The sequence below is a fragment of the Orcinus orca genome, chromosome 13 (genome assembly GCF_937001465.1).
Source record: "Orcinus orca chromosome 13, mOrcOrc1.1, whole genome shotgun sequence".
Classification (NCBI taxonomy): Eukaryota; Metazoa; Chordata; class Mammalia; order Artiodactyla; family Delphinidae; genus Orcinus; species Orcinus orca.
Window position 1 is genome coordinate 32280279 of NC_064571.1, and position 24305 is coordinate 32304583.

General features: G+C 42.4%; 1 protein-coding gene across 1 annotated transcript; it reads right to left on the reverse strand.

The window, feature by feature from the left end:
• Nucleotides 1–225: 225 nt before the first annotated feature.
• On the reverse strand, nucleotides 226–23152 carry PCYOX1 (prenylcysteine oxidase 1). Its single transcript, XM_004277038.3, has 6 exons — nucleotides 22961–23152; nucleotides 21656–21862; nucleotides 20455–20629; nucleotides 4565–4776; nucleotides 4056–4208; nucleotides 226–3537 (listed from the first exon to the last, which is right to left on the reverse strand). The coding sequence occupies exons 1-6, from the start codon at nucleotides 23130–23132 to the stop codon at nucleotides 2879–2881; spliced, it is 1578 nt and encodes a 525-aa protein (XP_004277086.2). The 5' UTR covers nucleotides 23133–23152; the 3' UTR covers nucleotides 226–2878.
• Between the last annotated feature and the right edge of the window lie 1153 nt (nucleotides 23153–24305).

The window sequence follows — 24305 nt, forward strand, 5'->3', positions numbered from 1 at the left end:
CCAAAATAATTTTGGATTATTAGTAAATAATTTGCTAATACTACAGTGCTACACCATCCATGGTGGTTTGAATCCACGGATTCTGAACTGGATGGAGGAACCACATGTGCAGAGGGCTAACTGTAAGTTACACACAGATTTTTGGCTGCTTGGGGGTTGGCGTCCCTACCCCCCACATTGTTGAAGGGTCAACCATATAGTACAACAGAAGTAAAACACAGGAAGTCATGATATCATGGTTTTATTTTGAACATACGTGGGAAATCTTTTTTGAATACAAGAGTAGAAATACAATTCCAGAGAAAAACATTCCAGTGCACTGTGGTTCTTTGTGGAGAAGATAGTGATAACACTGCCCATGATATATTCACCTAGTTCATAAATTTTATGGTTCACAAACTCAAATGAGAGATATTTTACAGATGGTTGTATCATAAACCTAACTTTAGGAAACCTATCAAGCAAATGCTTATTTTTGTGATCTGGTAAAAAGCCTACGAATCATGAATTGCTTTAAAACTGGAGAGTGGGGTGTACACTGAGTACGTGAGGTACTTGTAAAATAAAACGGGTGGCTTATGTGTATGTAAAGTGGTATTTCCTATTTATAGGAGATGTTTACAGCAAAAGAATAGCGAGAGGGATCAAACTAACGAAGGCCAATACATTTCTATTTTTCCATTCTCTTTTTAATTCTTCACTAATGTCAACAAGCTTGTGTTTTTTGCAGCCACGTAGAGCTGAATTGTTGAACTGGTTTTCTAAGTGTGGTTCCTAGACCAGTAGCATCACCTAGGAACATAACAGAAATGCAGTCTTTTGTATACCACTCCAAACCTACTGAAACAAATTCTGGGGTGAGGCCCAGCAATGTTTTAACAAGGCTTCCAGGTGATTCCGATGCACACTCAAGTTGGAGAACCACTGGAGCAGAACTTGGCCTTCATTCAGCCCCTGCATAATTTTTACCAGTCTCTTCTGTAAAAAGATGATTTGAGCGGCCTCCTGGAATAATAGGCCCTGATAGGTTTTTCTTCCAATTTAAAAAAAAAGTTTTTTTAATGCTGTAATTGCATTAATACTAATATGCTTGACATACGGATAACCTGTTTTGCTCTTTGAGGAAACAACTTCAGATGCCTTGTTGGAAAACAGAGTTGGGTTTGATATAACAGCAACCTTTTAAATTGGTGTTCTAGGTACAAATATGTCCTATCGCAAAACAAGTCTATAAGTGATAGAAATTAAATTACCTCACTAGTATTCACCCACTTTTAGCATATACATAATAGTATTACACTCTCTATATCTCTCTTCATTAAAACCACAAAAGGAAAAACTGAATGTCTCAACATACTTATTAAGAATAAAAATAGTAAAAAGCTGACCCTTTGACAAACTATAAATTTAATTCCTGCCTCTACATCAAATATATCTTGGCAGTTTTATCAGCATATTATTCACAATTGTAATAGAGAAGAAATTGTTTTAAGAATCAGTGTTCTCTTTTTTGCTATAATCTGGAGGGCTTTTTTTTTAAAAAAACAATACATGTTAACTTGGTTGCAGTTACTTTTAGAATTCACAAGCTTTTACTTGTCCTGTCCTCCCAGTGACTATAAGGACAGTCACTCATGATCTTTGTACAGATGGAGAACTGGTTCTCAAGTTTGGCTACATATTAGAATCATTCAGGAAGCACTCCTACAGGTGATTCCAATGTACAGCTGAGGCTCAGAACCAGGGCCTCAAAAGATTTCAGCAACCAATTTCTCAACCAAAATGCTACAGTACCTTTAGAAGCATTTAACAGTTTGAACATACACGGGATCTGATCAAGCAAGGTGTCTTGCTGAATATCCTCCTCTAGTGCCAACTGCTCTGGAGTAATCTAAGTTGCCTCTGCTGTGAGACTGTCACTGCACCTTACTATCAAGATTACTAGAGTTCTCAATGAGAGAAATCATTCTTTGCAACATGGACCCGCTTTGATAACGGATTGGGTTTCTTGGGACTCGTAAGGCACTAAAAACCCTTGGGAAACATCATAAACCACCACCATTAGTGAATCTCAACCCAGGATGCACGTTAGGAACTTTCAAAAGCTACAAAAAGCTGAGGTCCTGTCCTCAACTAAATCAGAATCTCTCTTGTGGAGCTCCATCGCTATTTTTAAAAGCTCCTCAGGTGAGGGTTTGATAATAGAAGGCCAATTTCTTAAATCAGTAGCCTGCACTTTTCATTTTACTTAAGATTTTTGTATGACATCTTAAATTTATACTAAACTAAGACTTCTGATTTTCACCCCTAATGAAATAGAGAAGCAATGAAAAGAACATTCTGAAAGTCAAGGCTTCAAGCATGGGCATACGTACTTTGAAAAATATAAATTACTAAAGCCGGGCATAAGATACCAGCTCCCATAGTAGTTGTATCTGACTGAAGGTCACATCCAGCTGCGAAGCACAAATGAACTAGTCCCGAACTAAAAGATAAGTCTTCCTCAAGTGCTCCGCTTAAAATGCTTTAAGGTTTGGTTCAAAATCCAGGGCCCCACCCCAGACCTCTTAAATCAGAATCTCCAGAGAAGCTAGAGAATCCGTACGTTTAACAAACTCCAGATGATTCTTATGATCAGAGAAGTTTGGGAAACACTGCTGATGGATATTAAAGAAAGAATAAATTTTGGAGATGCAATAGTTATGCCTTCATGCTTAATTAGAACCTTGTATATCTCATGATTCACTGGGATTACTTTTGTTAAACAATGATAACAGCAAAATATCTGTTTCAAAATCGTCTCTGCTCAGACTGTGTTCTTTTTTGCAGTGATAATTCCATTTGGAACCAGGACGGAAAAAAAAGAAATAGTGGTATTTCATAGTTCAGTTTTAAGTTTCTCATATAAGTCCTCTTGGTCAATCATGTGTGTGTGCCCGTTCCAGCGGTGATAGGCGAGGAGAGCAGCATTGTAGCCTGCAACAGCACTCACTTCCATGGCACTTGCTGCAACCTCCATGCCGTTGAGGTAATAAAGTCGATCGTGGAGTATGATGGAAGGGCATTTCTCTGGAGGCGTATAATGAGGGTATGCAAGCCATGACCGCTTCACAGCATAATCATAGGACACAAAGAGCTTTAAAATTTGTTCTTTAGTAAGAGGTCCTGCTGAAAAGATCTTCCAAACGTGTGACCTGTCCGCTTTTGGTTGAGGATTATTACTTTCTTCTACAGAAGACACAAACCCAATGCTGTTAATGAACAAATCTGGATTATCAGTGGTTAAGACTGTACCGAGATCAAACTCATCTAAAGCTCTAGAGGTAAAGACAGTTGAATTCAACTGCCCCTTAATTAAAGTTGTCACTAAAGGTTCGTAGTATTGATGGAATTCCTCAATTGGAGGATCAAAGTTGAGAAAAGTTATATTGGACATTTTTCGATTCAATGGAGTGGCCACCAGGACGATGTCATAGAAGGCTGAATGGGTCTCAGATCCGGTTTGGTAGACCGCTTCATACACCTTTGTGGGATTTCCTAGAGGAAATAGGGAAGCATAGATTTTTTTAATGTTTCTAACATACTATATTTTATACCTTCTAAAAATAATTCTATACCTTCTTAATAGTTTCTCTATAATTCTAAGGAATTAAACAAGTTTTATCCCTTAAGATAATTATCCCTTGGACTTGTATTACAATGAGGCCAATTTTCTACTTGGAATGGAAATAAAATCTTGTCAATAAGAACAAAATATGAAATTTTTACTTTTGAGGATGAAATTGTTTTTTAAATCCAAAGAGTCATGCTGCTGTACTTGAGCACATTTGTGAATATTTCTACATGACATACAACACCTCCAATTTAAAATTCCATCATTTGGGACTTCCCTGGCCGTCCAGTGCAGGGGGTGCAGGTTCGATCCCTGGTCGGGAAACTAAAATTCCGTTCCATCATTTGGAACTGAGTGAGAGATGGAGAAAGAGGTTTTTCTCCCCGAGCAGTTATTTTCTGCAGGGAAAATTAGGAACAGTAAAATAGAAGTTCAAGTTTACCTGTCTGCTTGGTCCTTGTTTTCTCCTCTATGGACATTACTGAGCCAGATATAAGATTGCTTTTGGAAGCCTGAAGGAGCCGTGAGCAAACAAGTTTATTGCCACCTTTTACTGCCCAAAGGCCAGGATCAGTACAGGACATTGACACTGCCCCTGTCAGCGGTAGGAAGAAAATGTGTTTTAATTCTGACTCTGTAAGAGGCCCTCTACCCACTCTCCCTTCCCAATTAGCTAAGCCCTGCTCCAAATGTCTTTAGACATTGCCAAGTGGCTCTGGGAGCAAAATCTCCCCCAGATGAGAAGCATTCAACTAATAAAAGCTAAAGACTCTGTTCCCATAGAAATGCACATTTACATATACACAATTTTGCCAACATTTTTATTGTGTCTGAGGTTTCACAAAGAAAGGCAGTCTTCTCCAAAACATGGCCTAAAGTAAGGAGCCACCATAGCATCAGGTAAACCACTCTGTAAACTACTGTCCATAACTATTCCAAGCCCTGACTTACCTACAAAGCCATTGATGTTCATGGTTTGGCCATAATTGACCCTCATGACAGGAGTAATAATTTCATCGAGGAACTTCTCAGAAAAGCCTGCTTTCTGCAAGGTTTCAAGAAGTGATCGGTTAAATAATCCAAGGTAGTCGTCCCCTCCTAGGGAATGTAGTAACTTTTCTACGCTACTGAAGGCATAGTCATGAGATTGGTAGCGGTAGATCCTTTTGAACAGAAAAGAAATGGCCATTAAACACCAAACAAGACAGGGGGAAGGGTACACATAAAAAAGGAAAATAGCATTCTAAGACTCAAAGTGACTTTCATGTGTCCTTCTGATGAGTCCCTACCTATCCTGTGAGATGCACCTCAGTCACCATCTGCCCCAGGTATCCCAGAGGTTCTTGGCCTCCCTCTCCCTCCGCCTCCTCTGGGGGAAGTCCACTGTCCTTTATATACACTCTTCTGCATTAATATGGTCACTGGGAGCACCTTTCAAGAAGTAGGTATGTCTTATTCATCTTATCTTGAACACACTTAGACATGTCTAAAGTTAAACTTTACCTTTCCACTAGACTTGATCCTCTCTCCTCCCACAACCAAAAATAACAAGTTACTCCCAACATCCTACATGTCATTCTCGGTTCATTTAGTTTCAAATTTAAACATTTCACTTCTCCTCTCTGCTTCTCCCACCTAAGAAGGAAACCTTATCAATCTTTCTAACATCTCTTCTGTTACTTCATTCTCATCTCCCTGATCTTAAGTGAGGATTTATATTCAAACTACTAAAATGAATAACTGATCTACCTGCCTCTAGTTTCTCTTCTTTAAAACATTTATGAATCTCCCAGATGTCCTAAAATACCCTTATTTTGTCATCCATCCACTTACTCAAAAAACATCTTGCGTATTACTGTTACTTACTAAAGTTCTGACATTAAAAAAAAAAATCATGGATTTTTAGAGCCAAACTCATCAAGTCTAACTAACTCCTTTGCTCAATTGCAGATAAAGAAGCAAAGTAGAAGTTAAAGAACGTGTCTAAAAGTCACATGGCAAGTAGAAGGCTCAAGAACCACTATCCCCCTCTGCCTTCAACCACATACACACACACACACACACACACACACACACACACACACACACAATCTTCCACTTGAATACAGCTGACCCATTCATTCACTGCTCTCAAATATGCTCTGGGTATTGCTCCCAAACACTGCACTGCCTCTTCCCTCCATCTGGAATACACTTCCCATCCCTAATCATACAACAACTAGCTACACTTTCCTTCAGAGCCTGAATCCCAAACCCTCTGCAAAGTCTTACCCAACTTCCCAGTCCACAGTGATGTCATCACCTCCAAAAGTCCCATAAAACTTAGCACTCATGCTCAGCACTTAGATACTACTTCGAATTATTTAATTTTTAGGAACTATCACCTGACATTCTCTGCACTTTAGAGACTTGAAAAAATGTTCACATAAATTAGTTCATGCAATAATTCAATACATATTTTTTCAGGGTGCAAGTGATACAAAAATGAGGAAGACATGGTTTCTTTCTCTCAAGGAAATTACAGTTAGGAACAGGTACTCAGGAATATGCACAGATAAGTGTATGAAGCAAAGGAAGAAATAAGTGCCAAGGAAAGATCTCTACCAGTGATCATAGAAGAGTTTTTACATCAAATTTCTTCTCTCAAAATAATCTGTAATTTTTTTAAAGAGCAGAGATAATGTCATATCCATTTCAACATTACCTACTGTCTAACGGTGTAGTATACAAAATGTTGAATATATTTTTGTGGAAAAATTCTCTGTGCCAAAACTGAGAAATTAAAATAATTCCTTCCGGCCCATACTGTTTGGCTTGTAGTCCCTAGGAAGTTGGAAAAAGATGAGAACACTGAGTTCTTCAGAAAAATAATACACTGAATACCTCATAAAATGAAGAGCAATCTTTTGTAATGGTCAGCATGACAAAATAGTAGCCAATTAAATAACTTAAGTATGATGTTATAAAAAAATGATTCCCTGCCTCCTCCCACCAGAGCCCCAACCCCACTCAAACAAGCCTCCTAAGTAAAGGCCTCATAGAGGGTGACATGAGACAATATACACCGTATAAACACTGAGCACCGTAACTGCTTTACAATACTAGCTGCATTACAGCGGTCCCCAACTTTTTCGGCACCAGGGACCAGTGCCATGGAAGACAATTTTTCCACGTACGGGGCGGGGGTGATGGTTCAGGCGGTAATGCGAGCGATGGGGAGCGGCGGATGAAGCTTCGCTCGCTTGCCCAGCCCACCCCCACCCCCCCAACCCCGTCCCCGCTCACCTCCTGCTGTTTGGCCCGGTTCCTAACAGGTCCGAGGCCCAGGGGTTAGAGACCCCTGCATTAGAATGCCTATTTAGGGGCTTCCCTGGTGGTGCAGTGGTTGAGAATCCGCCTGCCAATGCAGGCGACACGGGTTCCAGCCCTGGTCCGGGAAGATCCCACATGCCGCGGAGCCACTAAGTCCCTGCGCCACAACTACTGAGCCTACGCTCTAGAGCCCTCGAGCCACAACTGCTGAAGCCTGCACACCTAGAGCCTGTGCTCCGCAACAAGAGAAGCCACCGCAATGAGAAGCCTGCGCACCGCAACGAAGAGTAGCCCCCACTCGCCGCAACTAGAGGAAAGCCCGCACACAGCAACGAAGACCCAACACGGCCAAAAATAAATAATAAATGAAATAAATAAATTTAAGAAAAAAAGAATGCCTATTTACTATAAAGTGAGACGTAACAAGTAGTTTCTGCTAATCAGATTGCTTACACAAACTTCTTTTCTTTTTAAACTACATTTGTATACCCCCTACCCATTTATTCACTCATTCATTCATTTAATCATTCAACAAATATTTATGGAGCATCAACTTTGAGTCAGACACTGTTCTAGGGGCTAAGGATGCAGAAGTCAGTACAACACAGAAAAAAGTCCCTGCTCTAATGGAGCTTTTGTTCTAGATGGGGAAACAGGCAATAAAATAAATAAAGAAATGCAAGCAAATTATATGACAGTTTAGAGGATGATAATTATCAAGGAGAAAAGTAAATCAAAAATAAGATTGGAGGGCTTCCCTGGTGGCACAGTGGTTAAGAATCCACCTGCCAATGCATGGGACACAGGTTCGAGCCCTGGTCTGGGAAGATCCCACATGCCACAGAGCGACTAAGCCCATGTGCCACAACTACTGAAGCCCACGTGCCTAGAGCCCGTGCGCCTCAACAAGAGACGCCACCACGATGAGAAGCCCACGCACCACAACGAAGAGTAGCCGCCCCCACTCACCTCAACTAGAGACAGCCCGCGTGCAGAAACGAACACCCAATGCAGCCAAAAATAAATAAATAAAATTAAAAATTAAAACTAAAAAAAAAAAATAGATTGGAAATGTTTGGAGCTGACAGGGTTGCAACTCTAAATAAGATGATACAAAAAAATAAGTAGTCAAGGAAAGGCCTCACTGAGAAGGTGATCCGTCAGCAAACACCCGAAGGAGGTGAGGATACAATCCTTGCAGGGACGGGAGTGGGAGGAAATATTTCAGACAGAGGTATGAGCAGTGCAAAGGCCTTATGACAGCAGCATGCCTGGTACTGCAGCTGAAGCAGAGAGATCCAGGAGAACAGGTAGAGGCACAGACAGAAAAAAGTAGGGAAGGTGGGATGAAGCACTTCTACAATAATTGAGTAAGGACCTTAAAAAATCTGCCCCTACATAAAAGCAATGAGAACACTGACATATTGTCAACATCAACTTTTTCAAAACTCTGGAAATAAACAAAATCCCAGGAGAATTTATTCAAGAAAAATGGCTGAATGTCTGTAAGAACAAGTGAGCCTTGTGGTATTTTAACTTCCCCTATTCCCATTCCCCTCTTGCTAGCAACAAGGTAGCCTTCAAAATCAGCAGCCTTGCAACTACAATCCCTGTGAAACCAGCAAGCTGGCAGCCACAGGAGGGGATAAAACAGGCTTGGAGCATCCCAAAATTCCCATTCCCAGAGAGCATCCCAAAATTCCCATTCCCAGAGAGCATCCCAAAATTCCCATTCCCAGAGAAGTGCCACTTTTGCCCTATCTGGCAACTCACTCAAAAGCTCTATCCTCAGGGACTGTCCTTTTGTTTTTTTAAATACAATTTTTAAAGGATATACTCTCCATTTACAGTTATTACACAATATTGGCTATATTCCCCAAGTTGCACAATACATCCTGTAGCCTATCTTACACCCAATAGTTTGTACCTCCCAGCCCCCACCCCTGTATTCCCCCCCCCGCCACTGGTAACCATTAGTTTGTTCTCTATATCTGTGAGTCTGTTTCTTTTTGTTATTTTCACTAGTTTGTTGTATTTTTTAGATTAGGGCTTGTCTTTTTTGACCTGATTCAGAGCTCGCTCTATACAAACAGCCCATCCTGAGTGCATCTGTCAAAAACATCAGTGGCAATTTAACATCAGCTGCCTGAGGCTGTGATACCAATTGGGGCTGATAAGAGGCTTAACAAAAGATTTTTTTTAAATATTGGGGAATGAAAAACCCCAATTCATTCCTGGGGACCTAGAAGCTCATGTCCATGTACAAGGCTGTCACGTGTCCAGGAAAGACCTGAGAAGGCCCTAATCTTGTCACCTCTGGCGGACCTTGAGGCTTTGAGCAAGCCAGAAGTAAAGGCTAAAGTAGAGTTGTAAACCACCCTCCAGAGCCTTGCAAACATATCCCAACACACACACTCGAGGAGCCATACATGGCAAAGAATACAGACTTCACAGAATCAGTCCCAGAAAATCACTAAACAAACAAACAACAACAACAAACCTGGGGTGAGGGAAATTCTGATTTCCAGAGCTGCCATTTAATATTATTTTAAATGTCCAGTTTTCAACAAAAATCACGAGATACTCAGAAAAACATGAACGTATGGCCCATACATGGGGTCGGGGCGGGAGGAAGGAGTCAACAGAAACTTTCCCCGAGAAAACCCAGACATTGGACCTACCAGACAAAGACTAGTAGGCCTCGCTACACGGCACATGGGATCTTAGTTCGCCAACCAGGGACTGAACCCACACCCCATGCATTGGAAGCACAGAGTCTTAACCACTGGACCACCAGGAAAGTCCCATAGACAAAGACTTTAAATCAGATATTATAAATATGTTCAAAGAACTAAAGGAATCCATACCTAAAGAACTAGAACAAGTATGAAAACAATGTTGATTAGAACAAATAGACTGTTAATAAAGCAATTATAAAAAAATATTTTAAATTCTGGAGTTGGAAAATATAGTCTGAAATTAAAATTCCCTAGAGGGGCTCAACAGCAGATTTGAAACAGCAGAAGAATCAGTGAATTTAAAGATAAGGTCAGTTGAGGGCTTCCCTGGTGGCACAGTGGTTGAGGGTCCGCCTGCCGATGCAGGGGACATGGGTTCGTGCCCCGGTCTGGGAAGACCCCACATGCCGTGGAGCAGCTGCGCCCGTGAGCCATGGCCGCTGAGCCTGCGCGTCCGGAGCCTGTGCTCTGCAACAGGAGAGGCCACAACAGTGAGAGGCCCGCGTACCACAAAAAAAAAAAAAAGATAAGGTCAGTTGAGATTATACAATCAGGGACAGAAAGAATCAAGAGTTAAGAAAATGATCAGAGCCTCGGAGCCTGTGAGACAACAAAAAGCATACCAAGATACACATAATGGAATCGTAGAAGGAGAGGAGAAAAAAGAAATGGACAAAAAATTTATGAAGAAATAATGGTCAAAAGTTTCCCAAATTTGATGGAGGACATTAATCTATACATCCAGGAAGCTCAACGAATCCAAAAAGGATAAACTCAAAAAAATCTACACCTAAACACATAATGGTTAAACTGTGGATAAATAAAGAGAAAATCTTGAAAGCAGCAAGAGAAAAGCAACTCATCCAGCAAAAATGATCCTCGGTAAGATTAGGAGCTGACTTCTCTTCAGAAGCCATGATGTCCAGAAGATAGTGGGATGACATATTGAAAATGCTGGGGAAAAAAAAGACTATCAACCAAGAGTTCTATATCCAGCAAATCTATCCTTCAAAAATAAAGAGAAATTAATATAATCCCAGGTAAACAAAAACAGATAATTTAACACTAGCAAACCTTCCCTACAAGAAATACTAAAAGTTGCCCTTCTGGCTGAGATAGCACCAGACAGAAACTCAAATCCACATGAAGAATGGGTAAAGGTAATTAAATAGGTAAATATAAAAGACAGTATAGGGGCTTCCCTGGTGGCGCAGTGGTTGAGAGCCTGCCTGCCGATGCAGGGGACATGGGTTCATGCCCTGGTCCGGGAGGATCCCACATGCAGCAGAGCGGCTGGGCCCGTGAACCATGGCCGCTGAGCCTGCGCATCCGGAGCCTGTGCTCCATAGCGGGAGAGGCCACAACAGTGGGTGGCCTGCGTACCGCAAAAAAAAAAAAAAAAAGACAGTATAAAGATATACAGTTTACCCTTAAATAACACAGATTTGAACTGTATGGGTCCACTTATACACAAATTTTTTCTAATAAATATACAGTTGGCACTCCATTTCCACAAATGCAGAACTCACAGATACAGAGGGCCAACTGTAAGAGATCTGAGCATCTGCAGGTTTTGGTATCTGTGGGGTGGGGTGGTCCTGCACCCAATCCCCCATGCATACCAAGGGACCACTGTATATGCTTGAAATTCTTTCCCCTTATCTGACTTTTTAAAAACTGCATAAAGCAATAATTATAAAACTAATAAGCTTATAGAACATAAAGACATAATTTGTATGACAATAGCACAAAGTATGGTGAGGTAACAAAGCTATATTGGAGTAAAGTTTTTGTGTACTATTGAAATTAAGTTGGTATTAATTCAATTAACATTGTTTTAAGCAATTAACATTATTTTAAGTTAAGATAGTAACTGTAATCCCCAGGGAAACTACTAACACAATAACAAAAATATGTATTCTGAAAGAAACAGCTAGAGAATTAAAATGGTACACTCTCTAAAACAAAAGAAGACAGCACCTAGAGGATGAATAAATTCTGGAGATCTAATGCACAGAATAATGATGATAGCCAACAATACTATTTTATATACTTCCAAGTTTCTAAGAGACTAGGTCTTAAATGTTCTTGCCACATAAAAGAAATAATAATTATGTGATATGACAGAGGTGTTTAGCTATGGTGGTAATCATAATGTAATACATATTATAAATGTATCAAATCAACATGTTGTACACCTTAAACTTACACAATGTCATATGTCAATCATATCTCAATATTTTTTAAAGGCACTATGCTAACAATGAACAATACGAAAAGGAAATGAAGAAAACAATCCATTACAATAGCATCAAAAAGAATAAAATATTTAGGAGTAAACTTAACCAAGGAGACAAAAAGACTTGTACACTGAAAACTACAAAACACTGCTGAAAGACATTAAAGACATCCTGTGTTCATGGATTGGAAGACTTGAAATTGTTAAAATGTCCATATTACCTAAGGTGATCTACACATTCAGTGCAATCCCTATCAAAATCCCAGTGACTTTTTTTTTTTTTTTTTGCAGAACTGGAAAAAATTCCTAAAATTCACATGGAATTTCAAAAGATCCCAAATAGCCAAAACAATATGAAGAAAGAAAAACAAAGCTGGAGGTCTCACACTTCCTAATTTCAAAGCATAATACAAAGCTACTGTAATCAAAACAGTTTAGTGCCAGCATAAAAACAGACATACAGATCAGTGGAACAAAACAGAGAATCCAGAAATAAATTCTCATGTATATCATCAAATGTTCATCAAAGGTGCCCAGGCTACACAATGGGGTAAAGAATAGTATCTCCAACAAATGGGGCTGGGAAACTGGATATCCACGTGCAAAAAAATGAAACTGGACCCTTACCTTAGATGATATACAAAAATTAATTCCAAATGGATTAAAGACAAAAACATAAGACCTGAAACTATAGAACTCCTGGAAGAAAACATAGGGAGAAAGCTTCATGACATTGGATTTGGCGATGACTACCTGGATATGGCAACAAAAGCACAGGCAACGAAAGCAAAAAGATAAATGGGACTACATCAAACTTAAAACCATCTGTGCAGTGAAAGAAACAATCAACAGAGTGAACAGGCAACCTACAAAATGGGAGAAAATATTTGCAAACCATGTATCTGATAAGGGTTTAACATCTAGAATATATAAAGAACTCTTACAACTCAGCAACAACAACAAAAATCCAATTAAAAAATGGGCAAACAATTTAAATAGATATTTCTCCAAAGAAGACATACAAATGGCCAACAAGCATAGGAAAAGATGCTCAAGAGGGACTTCTCTGGTGGCAGAGTGGTTAGGAATCCGCCTGCCAATGCAGAGGACGCGGGTTTGAGCCCTGGTCCGGGAGGATTCCACATGCCGCGGAGGAACTGCGCCCATGCACCACAACTACTGAGCCAGCGCTCTAGAGCCCACAAGCCACAACTACTGAGCCCGCCTGCCACAACTACTGAAGCCCACGTGCCTAGAGCCCATGCTCCGCAACCGCAACGAGAAGCCCGCACACTGCAACAAAGAGTAGCCCCCGCTCGCCGCAACTACAGAAAGCCCGCACGCAGCAATGAAGACCCAACACAGCCAAAAATAAATAAATAAATTTACAAAAAAAAAAAAGATGCTCAACATCACTAATCATTAGAGAAATGCAAATCAAAACCACAAAGAGATGATCATCTCACACCCATTAGGATGGCCACTATCTAAAAAACAGAAAATAACAAGTGCTGGCAAGGGTGTAGAGAAATTAGAACCCTTGTGCATTGTTGAAGGGAATGTGAAATGGTGCAGCTGCTATGGAAAACAGTATGGTGTTTCCTCAAAAAATTAAAAGTAGAATTACCAAAAGATACAGCAATCTCACTTCTAGGTATATATCCAAAAAAACTGAAAGCAGGATCAAAGAGATAATTGAACACCCACATTTACTGCAGCATTATTCACAATAGCCAAGGGGTGGAAGCAACCCAAACATCCATCAAAAGATAAATGGGTTAAAAAAAAAGACAGGAGTAATGGAGAAACAGAGGAACAAAAATGATATAAGACAAACAGAGGGACTCCCCCAGCAGTCCAGTGGTTAAGACTCCGCCTTCCAATGCAGGGGGCACAGGTTCAATCCCTGGTGGGGAACTAAGATCCCACATGCCATGTGGTGCAGCCAAAAAGAAAAAAGACATATAAAAAGCAAATATCAACAGTAATTAAACATAAATGGACTATACTCTCCAATCACAACACAGAGATTGGCAGGCTGGATTTAAAAAATAATAAGAATAATCCAACTTATCTTGTCTACAAGAAATACACTTTAGATTCAAAGACACAAATAGGTTGTAAGTAAAAAGATGGGAAAAGATATACCATGCAAACAGTAATGAAAAGAGAGCAGGAGTGGCTACACTAATATCGGAGAAAATAGACTTAAGACAAAAATCGTTACTAGACACAAAGGAGGACATTTTATAATGATAAAAGGGTTACTCCATCAGGAAGACATAACAATTATAGACATATATGCACTTAACAACAGAGCTCCAAAACACATGAAGCAACATTGACAGAGCTGAAGGGAGAGACAGACAGTTCAACAATAATAGCCGGATACTCCAATATCCCACTTTCAACAATGGGTGAACGAGTACGCAGAATACCAACTGTATACTAGTTCACTATGGCTGCCATTACAAAGTATCACAGGCTGGCTGGCTTAAACAACAGAAATTTATTTCCAACAGGTTTGGAGGCTCCAAGTCCAAGATCACGGTGTTGGCAGGTTTGGTTTCTTCTGAGGCCTGTCTCCTTGGCTTGCAGATGGCCACCTTCTTGCTGTGTCCTCACATGGTCTTTCCTCTGTCTGTGCACATCCCTGGTGCCTCTTCTGTGTGTTCTAATCTACTCTTCTTGTAAGGACAACAGTCAAATTGGATAGGGCCCAGCCTAACGGTTTCATTTTAACTTAATTACTTCATTACAACCCTATCTGCAAATACAGTCACATTCTGAAGTACAGGAGGTTACGACTTTACCATATAAGTTTGGGGGTGGGGAGGACACACAACTCTGCCCATAACAAACAGGAAATTTAAAAATGATGAATGGGATTATCTACATCCTATCAGGTCTTCCAAGCCATGGCACAGATTTTGGCTGTAACTCTGCATGAAATAGCCACTGAAAGTTTCTCAGCAGAGGAGTAATGTGATGACTCTTAGATTTTTAGAAAACTACTTTGGCTGCTATGCTGAAAACGGATTGTGATGGCACAAGGGCAAAAGCTGGGAGATGAGTTAGGAGGTGAATTAGTTTCCTATTTCTGCAGTAACAAATTATCACAAACTCAGTGGCTTAAAACAATATAAACTTATTATCTTACGGTTCTGCAGGTTAGAAATCCAAAGTCAATCTCACTGGGCTAAAGTCAAGGTGTCAGCAAGGCTGGTTCCTTCTAGAACCTCTGAGGGAAGAAACCATTTTCTTGCCTTTTTCAGTTTCCATAAGCCACCTTGGCTCATGGCCCCTCCAAGCATCACTCCAACTTCTTTCTTCCATCATCCCATCTAATACTCATTCTGATTCTCCTGCCTCCCTCTTATAAAAACTCTTGTGATTACATTGGGCCCACCTAAATAATTAAGAATTATCTCCCTTTTTCAAGATCCTTAATCTTATCTACAAAGTCCCTTTTACCACATAAGGTAACACATTCACAGGTTCCAGGGATTAGAATGTAGGCATCTTGCAGAGGGAGGCAGGCATTATTTAGCCCACCACATGAGGCTATTCCAACAATCCAGACAGGACTTCCCTGGCGGTCCAGTAGTTAACACTCTGTGCTTACAATGCTGGGGATGCGAGTTTGATCCCTGGTTGGGGAACTAAGATCCCACATGCCGCCAGACAAGAGATAATGGTGGTTTGGATCAAAGCGGTAGCACTGATGGTGGTGAGAAGTGGTGAAATTCTGAATATATTTTAAAGACTGATAGGATTCAAGATAGACTGGATTTGGGAAATGAGAAAACGAAAAGAATAAAAAATGACTTGTTAGGTGTAACTTTTTTCCTTTGAGGAATAAAAAGGGTGTTTATAAAGCCTTTCACTATGAGTCCTATCAGTCTCAGATCAAGAAGTGTTAAGGATCTAACATATCCCCAGAAATGCACTAAGTGCTAGAGAGAAGAATGAGCTTGAACCCAGCCTATAAGCCAAGATATCTCAACGGGAAGCCATTCTGTGGACCACAGGATTCAATTCAACAAATATGTGACTGAATACCTATGACATTCTGGCTACTACGCATACTACAGAACAACACAAGTGTGTGTGTGGTGTGCACCATATAACACTTAAGAGATGTTCGAAGAGAGACATGAATGGTGACTAGAGTATTAGGAAAGGGGTGAGATAAGACATGAACTCTGGAATAAAGAATGGCATCCAACCAGAAAAACTGCATAAATAAATGCTCAGAACTGGAAATTGACCTGGCAAGTGTGGATATCAAGGGCAGCAAGATCTCCACCCAAATACCTTCAACAGCAAAGAAAAATGCATACTCCCAGGGGTGTGGGGCGTTGCCTACCACAAGCTTGAACCCTCTTTCAAGTACCATGGTTTACTACTGTTACATGGGCTTTTGCTCACACTGTGCACACTCTGAAATAGAAGCACAAAAATGACAATGTACCTCCCCAAAGCTGGTCAACAAATCTCCCAAAAATTTCTACAGATGATCACACAAGCCACTTTAAAAAGGAGCCAACCTGATCTGTCATATATATCCAAAAAAGGGAGAAAATGTGTTGAGCAAGGACTTTAGGTTTCTTACACCATTCAAAGAAAGAAAAAACTCAAGAATATTCTCCAATTACACATTTTAATCTAGTGGTTCTCAACCCTGATTATAGGCAAGATTCACTTGAGGTGAACACACCAATGCCCAGATGCCTACTACAAACCAATGAAATAAAAATTGTCTAGGAGTAGAGCACAGCATTCTTTTTTTTTTTAATTTATTTTTTGCTGTGTTCAGTCTTCATTGCTATGCGAGGGCTTTCTCTAGTTGTGGCGAGCGGGTGCTACTCTTTATGGCAGTGCACGGGCTTCTCATTGTGGTGGCTTCTCTTGTTGTGGAGCACAAGCTCTAGGCGCGCAGGCTTCAGTAGTTGCAGCACACGGGCTCAGCAGTTGCGGCACACAGGCCCTAGAGCGTGCGGGCTTCAGCATTTGCGGTGCACGGGCTCAGTAGTTGTGGCCCGCGGGCTCTAGAGTGCAGGCTCAGTGGTTGTGGCGCACGGGCTTAGTTGCTCCGCAGCATGTGGGATCTTCCCGGACCAGGGACTGAACCTGTGTCCCCTGCACTGGCAGATTCTTAACCACTCTGCCACCAGGGAAGTCCCACATCATTTTTATTTTTAAAACTGTGCCACCAGGGAAGTCTCACATCATTCTTACTTTTAAAACATCTCCATGTTGGGAATTCCCTGGTGGTCCAGTGGTTAGGACTCCACACTTCCACTGACGGGGGCCAGGTTGCATCCCTAGTTGGGAATTAAGATCCTGCAAGCTACGCAGCATGGCCAAAGAAAAAAAAGATCCCCATGTAAATATAATGTACAGCCAGGATTAATAACTACTACTTTACTGAAATGTTGGGGATTTCACTGTTCCAGAGTCCTCTTTGGCAACCTCTGTGGCTCCCAATCCTGGTTTTTGTAACATGAGTGATATTACAAATATTTAATAACTGGTACAACATTAAACAGAAAGCAGACTGACTACAGCACTGGAACTGAGTCAAGACTCCCTGCTGTGCAGTGGAGGAGACTCCCAGGGAAGAGAAAACATGCAGCTAGTAGCTATTTCACAAGGCCAGCAGTATTTCACTACTTTAGCAACTGGCACATGCTGGCTCAATACCTGCCCTTTCTCCAACTGTCTCATAGGGTATGACAAAATTATCAAAATAAGATCTGCATGTTCTTGATTTATTGAAAGAAACAGTCATGTATCATGGATGGCCCTTTAAACAACACAAAGGTCAGTGCTCTATAATCAAGTATCAAAGATACACTGGAGGGGAGCAGTAATTCCATAAAGTTTGGGAATTGTTTTCTAAAATCAAAAATAGTATAATCTACAGGGAACTATATTCAATATCCTGTGATAAACCATAACGGAAAAGAGTATGAAAAAGAATGTATATATATGTATAACTGAATCACTTCACTGTACAGCAGAAATTAACACATTGTAAATCAACTATACTTCAATAAAATAAACATTTTAAAAATAGTATAATTTATGTATCCCCTCACTGGGTCTTTTTCACAGTTCTGTAATACCCTGAATTCACTTGAAAAGTGATTTCGTAATTTCTCAAAGGGCAATTCTCTACATGTCAAGAAAACTGATACACACAGGCAAGGCTGTATCTGATGCAATGTGAACTTGATTTTCCTGCTGAGGATGCAGCAACATGCCCCCTTTCTTTAAAAAGTGACTGGCTGTAGGGCTTCCCTGGTGGCGCAGTGGTTGAGAGTCCGCCTGCCGATGCAGGGGACATGGGTTCGTGCCCCGGTCCAGGAAGATCCCACATGCCGCGGAGCGGCTGGGCCCGTGAGCCATGGCCGCTGAGCCTGTGCGTCCGGAGCCTGTGCTCCACAACAGGAGAGCCCACAACAGTGAGAGGCCCGCGTACCACAAAAAAAAAAAAAAAAAAGTGACTGGCTGTAATGCAGGGGACAAGGGTTCAATCCCTGGTCCGGGAAGATCCCACATGCTGCGGAACAACTAAACCCATGCACCACAACTACTGAGCCTGCGCCCTAGGGCCCGCATGCCACAACTACTGAACCTGCATGCTGCAACTACTGAAGCCCGCGTGCCTAGAACCTGTGCTCTGCAACAAGAGAAGCCACCACAATGAGAAACCCATGCACTGCAAGGAAGAGTAGCCCCCGCTCACCGCAACTAGAGAAAGCCCACACGCAGCAACGAAGACCCAACACAGCCAAAAAATAAAAAATTAAAAAAAAAAAGTGACTGGCTGTCTCTATACAAATTCTATATATTTTCCTAGTAAACTGCTTGTCTCTCTACTAGAATATGTATTCTTTGTGGGCAGGGACATGTTCTGGGTTCTACATCTTTAGGACCTAGAATACTGCCTGGCACATAATAAGTACTCAATATTTGGTGAGTGAACAAAGGAATGAATGACTACTTTAAAACAACCTGCACTATAGCTGAACTTAACGTACCCGCTGGAAAGGAGTTCAAGAAATTGACCTCAGAATGATGTTTAGAAAGAAAGAAATCCCTAACTACTATAAGTTACAGAAACTAGAGTACATTTATCCTATTCACCTCTTACATTTGTGCTGGGCAATACTTGGTCATATGACATGTAATTTTACCTTTTTTTTTTTTTTTTGACAGATTTAATTTAATTTTTTTTTTGGCTGCATTGCGTCTTCGTTGCTGCATGCAGGCTCTCTCTAGTTGTGGCGAGTGGGGGCTACTCTTTATTGCAGTGCGGAGGCTTCTCCTTGTAATGGCTTCTCTTGTTGCGGGGCATGGGCTCTAGGCACATGGGCTTCAGCAGTTGCAGCATGCAGGCTCAGTAGTTGTGGCATGCAGGCCCTAGAGAACGTGGGTTTTGGTAGTTGCAGCGCACAGGCTCTAGGGCGCATGGGCTCAGTAGTAGTGGCTTGCGGGCTCTAGAGCACAGGCTCAGCAGTTGTGGCACACAGGCTTAGTTGCTCCACAGCATGTGGGATCTCCCCTGACCAGGGATCGATCCTGGGTCCCCTGCATTGGCAGGAGGATTCTCATCCACTGCACCACCAGGGGAAGTCCCTAATTTTACCTTTTTAACAATTATTTTATTCCGTTGGCACAGGCACAGTAATGAAACATTATTAGCATTTACAAGCTGAGTTTCTCCAGGACCTAAAACTATAAACCGGCATAAAAATTAGCACATGTCAATGACCTTAAAAAAAAAAAATAGGTTGTATCTTTCAAAGGTAGACTGGTTATCTTATGTTATTTTTCCTACTTACCAAAGCAATGCATATTCATACACAAAGAAATTTTTGAAAATACAGAAAAACATAGAGAAGGAAAAGAGGCACCTGTATTCTCACTACACAAGACAGTGTGGGAATTTAATATCCTAATTTAAATTCCTGGGTCTCAGAACTGATATTTCAGGCTGCTGGCTCACTGAAACATCACGTCACAGTTAAATAAAGCTCATTTAAGTTTTCTGATCCTTCCTACAAGCTCTTGTACACATCAGCTCATTCATCTACACACAACACTAAAACAGTTCAGAGATTAACAGAGAGGACTCTGGAGGCAGACTGCCTGGGTAAGAACTCCAGCTCCACCAGTTACTAGGCGGGTGGACTTGCACACTTGAAACCTCTCTAAGCTTCCACCTTTCGCACCTGTGAAAAGAAGCTAATAACAGTACTTACCTCAGAGAGCTGTCACGAGACTTCAAGGAGTTAATATTTGTAGAGCATTTTAAAGTGTCTGGTAACATTAAATAAGCATTTGCAAAATATGTTTTCAGAAGCAAAAATAAACTACCCTTTCAGCTTCAAAGTGGATAAATGGTCTGCGTATTGTATACAAAACATTTTGCCTAACGATCTTAAAAACAGGCTGCAGTTAGGTAGAGAACTGTTCCAAGAAACTATAATTCCTACAGATCATCTAATAAGTCTTAGGTTAAATGGAAGAGAAGAAATTACCTCATAAACTTGTCTAATATATCCTCTACCCACATGTGCATTCGGAGGGACTGAAATCCATAGTGCCAAATTAGTTTAATCATGTTTATTATAAACCAGCTGCTCTCCTCATATACCAGAGTCTCTCCGTTATACACCCCCACTAGGCCACTAGGGCTCTGAACAGCAGAGAGACCTGTAAAAACAAAGAAAGGTAGCTAAGTCAGTGGTTTCTGTACTGCTCAAACGAGAGAAGATAACCTGAAGCTATCGGGGACGTTCTGAAGTGAGTGAATCCGGGCTTCCCCCACTTCTCAGGAGACATGTTAAAGGAGCTCTATCTTTAGAACAGTGGGTGATACACTAGACACCACACTTTCCAAAAGCGGATTCCCTGAAAGATGGGTTGGATGATCATGCAGATATATCAAAATGAGACTGGCTATAGTTAGTCTAAAAAGACTAAAAAGTCAAAAGAAAAAAACCAAAGGATGAGCTGAATTCAACTTAAAAACAGAAATGTCAGACATGACTCTTGGCAGCATAAATGGCTCCTGGCATACACTCGCCCTCACGGAGGAAAGAGGCCCAGGAGGCGTCCACCGGAGATGTGGCAAGCAGCTAAGGAAAAGAAGTCAGCCCCATTCCTGTGCAAATCCTATTTTGCATAACTGGTTATTTCTGACAACTGGAAGAAGGCCAAAATTACACAATATTCCCTGAGGAAATAGCCTGCAGAGGCTGGCCACGCTTCCCCCATACCTGTCCAGTAACTCTGCTGGTAGGCAAGCAGTCCGATGTCCCAAGTTCTAGGCACATGTTTGCACCTACAGCTGTGTGAGTGACCTTAAGCCAGACACCTCAAGTCTCTGGGCCTCATTTCCCCAGCTGTAAAATGAGCGCGCTAGGGTCTCTGCTAACTCCAACCATTCGTTGATTCTTTAACACGAACCCAGAGGTTTGAGAACCCACGGCAGCAACCATCCCCACCCTGTGCCCCACGGCTGTAATTCCAGATAACTGAAGATACAGATAACTAGTGTCCCATTACAGCAGAGCAGCTCCTAAGGCAGCACCAACTGCTAGCAGGAAAGTGAGGAAAGCAGTTTTACCAGCTTCGCTGTAAACGATGATTAACAAGGCAGGAAAGTTTCAGTTCCCTATCTGACAACAATATCCATGCATATTGAAGTCTGCTTGGCTCTAAGACCACATTACATACCCAGGTCCTTGACAAAACGCTTCATGTGCAGATTTAAAGGATGGATGACGGAACCTCCTGACTCATATTCTTGCCCCTGCATAGTCACGGTGGCCAGACGGCCCCCCACCTCTCCTTTTTCAAACACGTCAATCTTCACATCGTTCCCAAATTTCTGCCGCAGATAATAGGCTGCTGAAGTGCCACCAATGCCAGCTCCAATAATCGCTATGGGGGAAAAAGAAGGAACAGGTTTTTTTCCCTCTTACCAGCTTTGTAGGTTTGCTTTGTTTTTGAAAGGCCGTAAATCAACAACAGACGTTGCTTAAGCCTGTTATCAACAATTTAGGGAAGCCTGGGGAGGGGGAGGCAAGTGACAGCTGCAGTGAAGATAGAATTATGAATCTGGCCAGACACTGCCCCCAGACAAAAGTGGTAGTTACACTTTTTTTTTTTTTTTGCCAGATGGCCCAAGATTCTCACAGTTCGTTGCGGAAGAACCAAGTGGACCGCCGCACACCCTTCTTTGTGCCCAATGCAAAGGAACAGAGGAGGCGGGGCCTTTCCAGGACGCATTTCAAATAAAGTGGCCGCCATTTTTGCCTTGATTTGTTCCGTCTCGTTAATGTAAACAGGTTAATGATTCCAAAGGACACGGCTTAAAGGGGAATAAACAAAACAAAACAAAACATAATAAACAGGGGAAAACAACCAAAACGACTCAAACTAAAAGAGTGACTGTTTCGGCTGTGTAGTCGTCCTAGGCAGAGAACTTGTGCAAGCCAGGGGACTGTGCCAGCCGGCCGACTTCAGCAAAGCGGACGGGGGAAGGGCGCCCCAGCCCATCACTGGAAGCAGACGCGGCCAGCGCGGTCAGCTTATCTGCGCTGCTTGGTGTGCTGTGCCCGCGTGCGCCTCTCATCTGCAGAGCGGAATTGGCCCGTCGCTCCCGGACCAGCCAGAAGACCGATTTCCCAACAAGTGCAGCAAGGGAAGGCCGCGGCAGGGGCCTCAGCCTCCCCGGAGCCCAAGGCCTCCGACTCAGGGACTGCAGGGAGGCCTGGCGCCCGCCCGCCAGCCCGGGTCGCCCCCCTCCACGGCCCATTGCTCAAGTGGGCAAGTCTCCACGCCCGGGAAAGAGCGGTCCCTGGGGCACGTAAAGCAGTCCCAAGGTGCGAACCGGGGAGAGCTCCACTTGCGCAAGGAGCTCGTTCTGCGCGGCCCGGCGGGAGTCGCGGGTGCCCGGCCTGGAGCATCAGGCAGCGGCCGCCCGGCGTGGGGCGCGCTCCCACCGCCCCCGCCGCGCGCCGCCTCCTTCTCGCCTACCGATATTCTCCGGCGGGGCCCGTGGCTCGGCGCTCCCAGGGAACCCCCAGCTGCACAGCAGCAACAACCCCAGCCACAGCCCCACGGTCGAGCAAGCGAGCCGCCCACCGGTACGCTCCATGGCTCTCGAAGCGTTGTTGTCGGACTGGAAAGCCCAGCTGTCCGCCCGCATTTGAGTCTGCGCTCTCTGCCCGCCCCGCCCCCTGGCTGGCCTCGCCCCTCCAAGCCCCGCCCAGGTCCACCCCCAACCTATCCCGCTCTGCTGCACAGGCCCTTGACACCCCACGGACGCCCTTGACACCCCAGGGCCACCCTTCCCTCCAAGAGCTGCCAATCCGGTTCTCTCGGTCCCCTAAGCCCGCCCTGACCCTCCGAAGCCCACGCTGCTTCAGGGAGAGACCAAAGGCTCCAGAGGAGGCTCACCCCAGCTTTTAATTTCTTCAGTCGTGCCTTCTTCTGTCCCTTCAGTCGCTCTCGCTCAAACAATGCACACAGCTAATCGCTGCCAGAAACAGACCAGGGGTGCAACAAACACTTTACTGAGTGATCACTATGTTCGGGACTGTTGCGTACAGGATGAATGGGTAAATGGTACTAGGTAGAAGGAAAAATGGGGGAGATCAGGGATGGGGTGGTCCAAAGTGAAGGGAGTGGAAAAATAGTGACAAACATGAATGAAAGTAGTGTACTCACCTCATATGCTGGAACATTATGCAAGCATTAAAAAGATTTGTAACATCAGTATCTATTGTCCTAGTATTGTTAGGTGAGAAAATCTGCTGACTGAGTGATAGGTATTATATGATCTCATTTCTGTAATTAAAATACCCGCCCCCACCCAGTCAAAAAAAAAAGGAAAAGAAAAAACTAGTACATGAACATGAAGAACAGTATGGATGGAAGGAAAACAAGTTGGATAAAAAGAAAGGTTAGGGACTTCCCTGTGGATAAGACTCCGAGCTCCCAATGCAGGGGTCCTGGGTTCGATCCCTGGTCAGGGAACTAGATCCCACATGCATGCCACAACTAAGACCCGGAGCAACCAAATAAATAAATAAATAAAATTATGGTTTAAAAAAAGGATAAGCTTGGAGAAAGGAAGCAGAAAATCCACTACAAAAAAGGACTCATTTATTGGACAAATATTTATTGAGTTCCTTCCAAGTGGCATGCAGTGTTCCAGGAACTTGAGAAAAATCAGTAGAAAATATTGATTTTTTAAAATATTGATTCTAATGACACAGACATTCTAGTGGAGGGAGACAGATGACAATTAGAGTAAACAAGTAAATGATGTAGGGTGGGGAAAGAGGAAAGGGGAATGGCTTGCAATTTTAAATAGGAT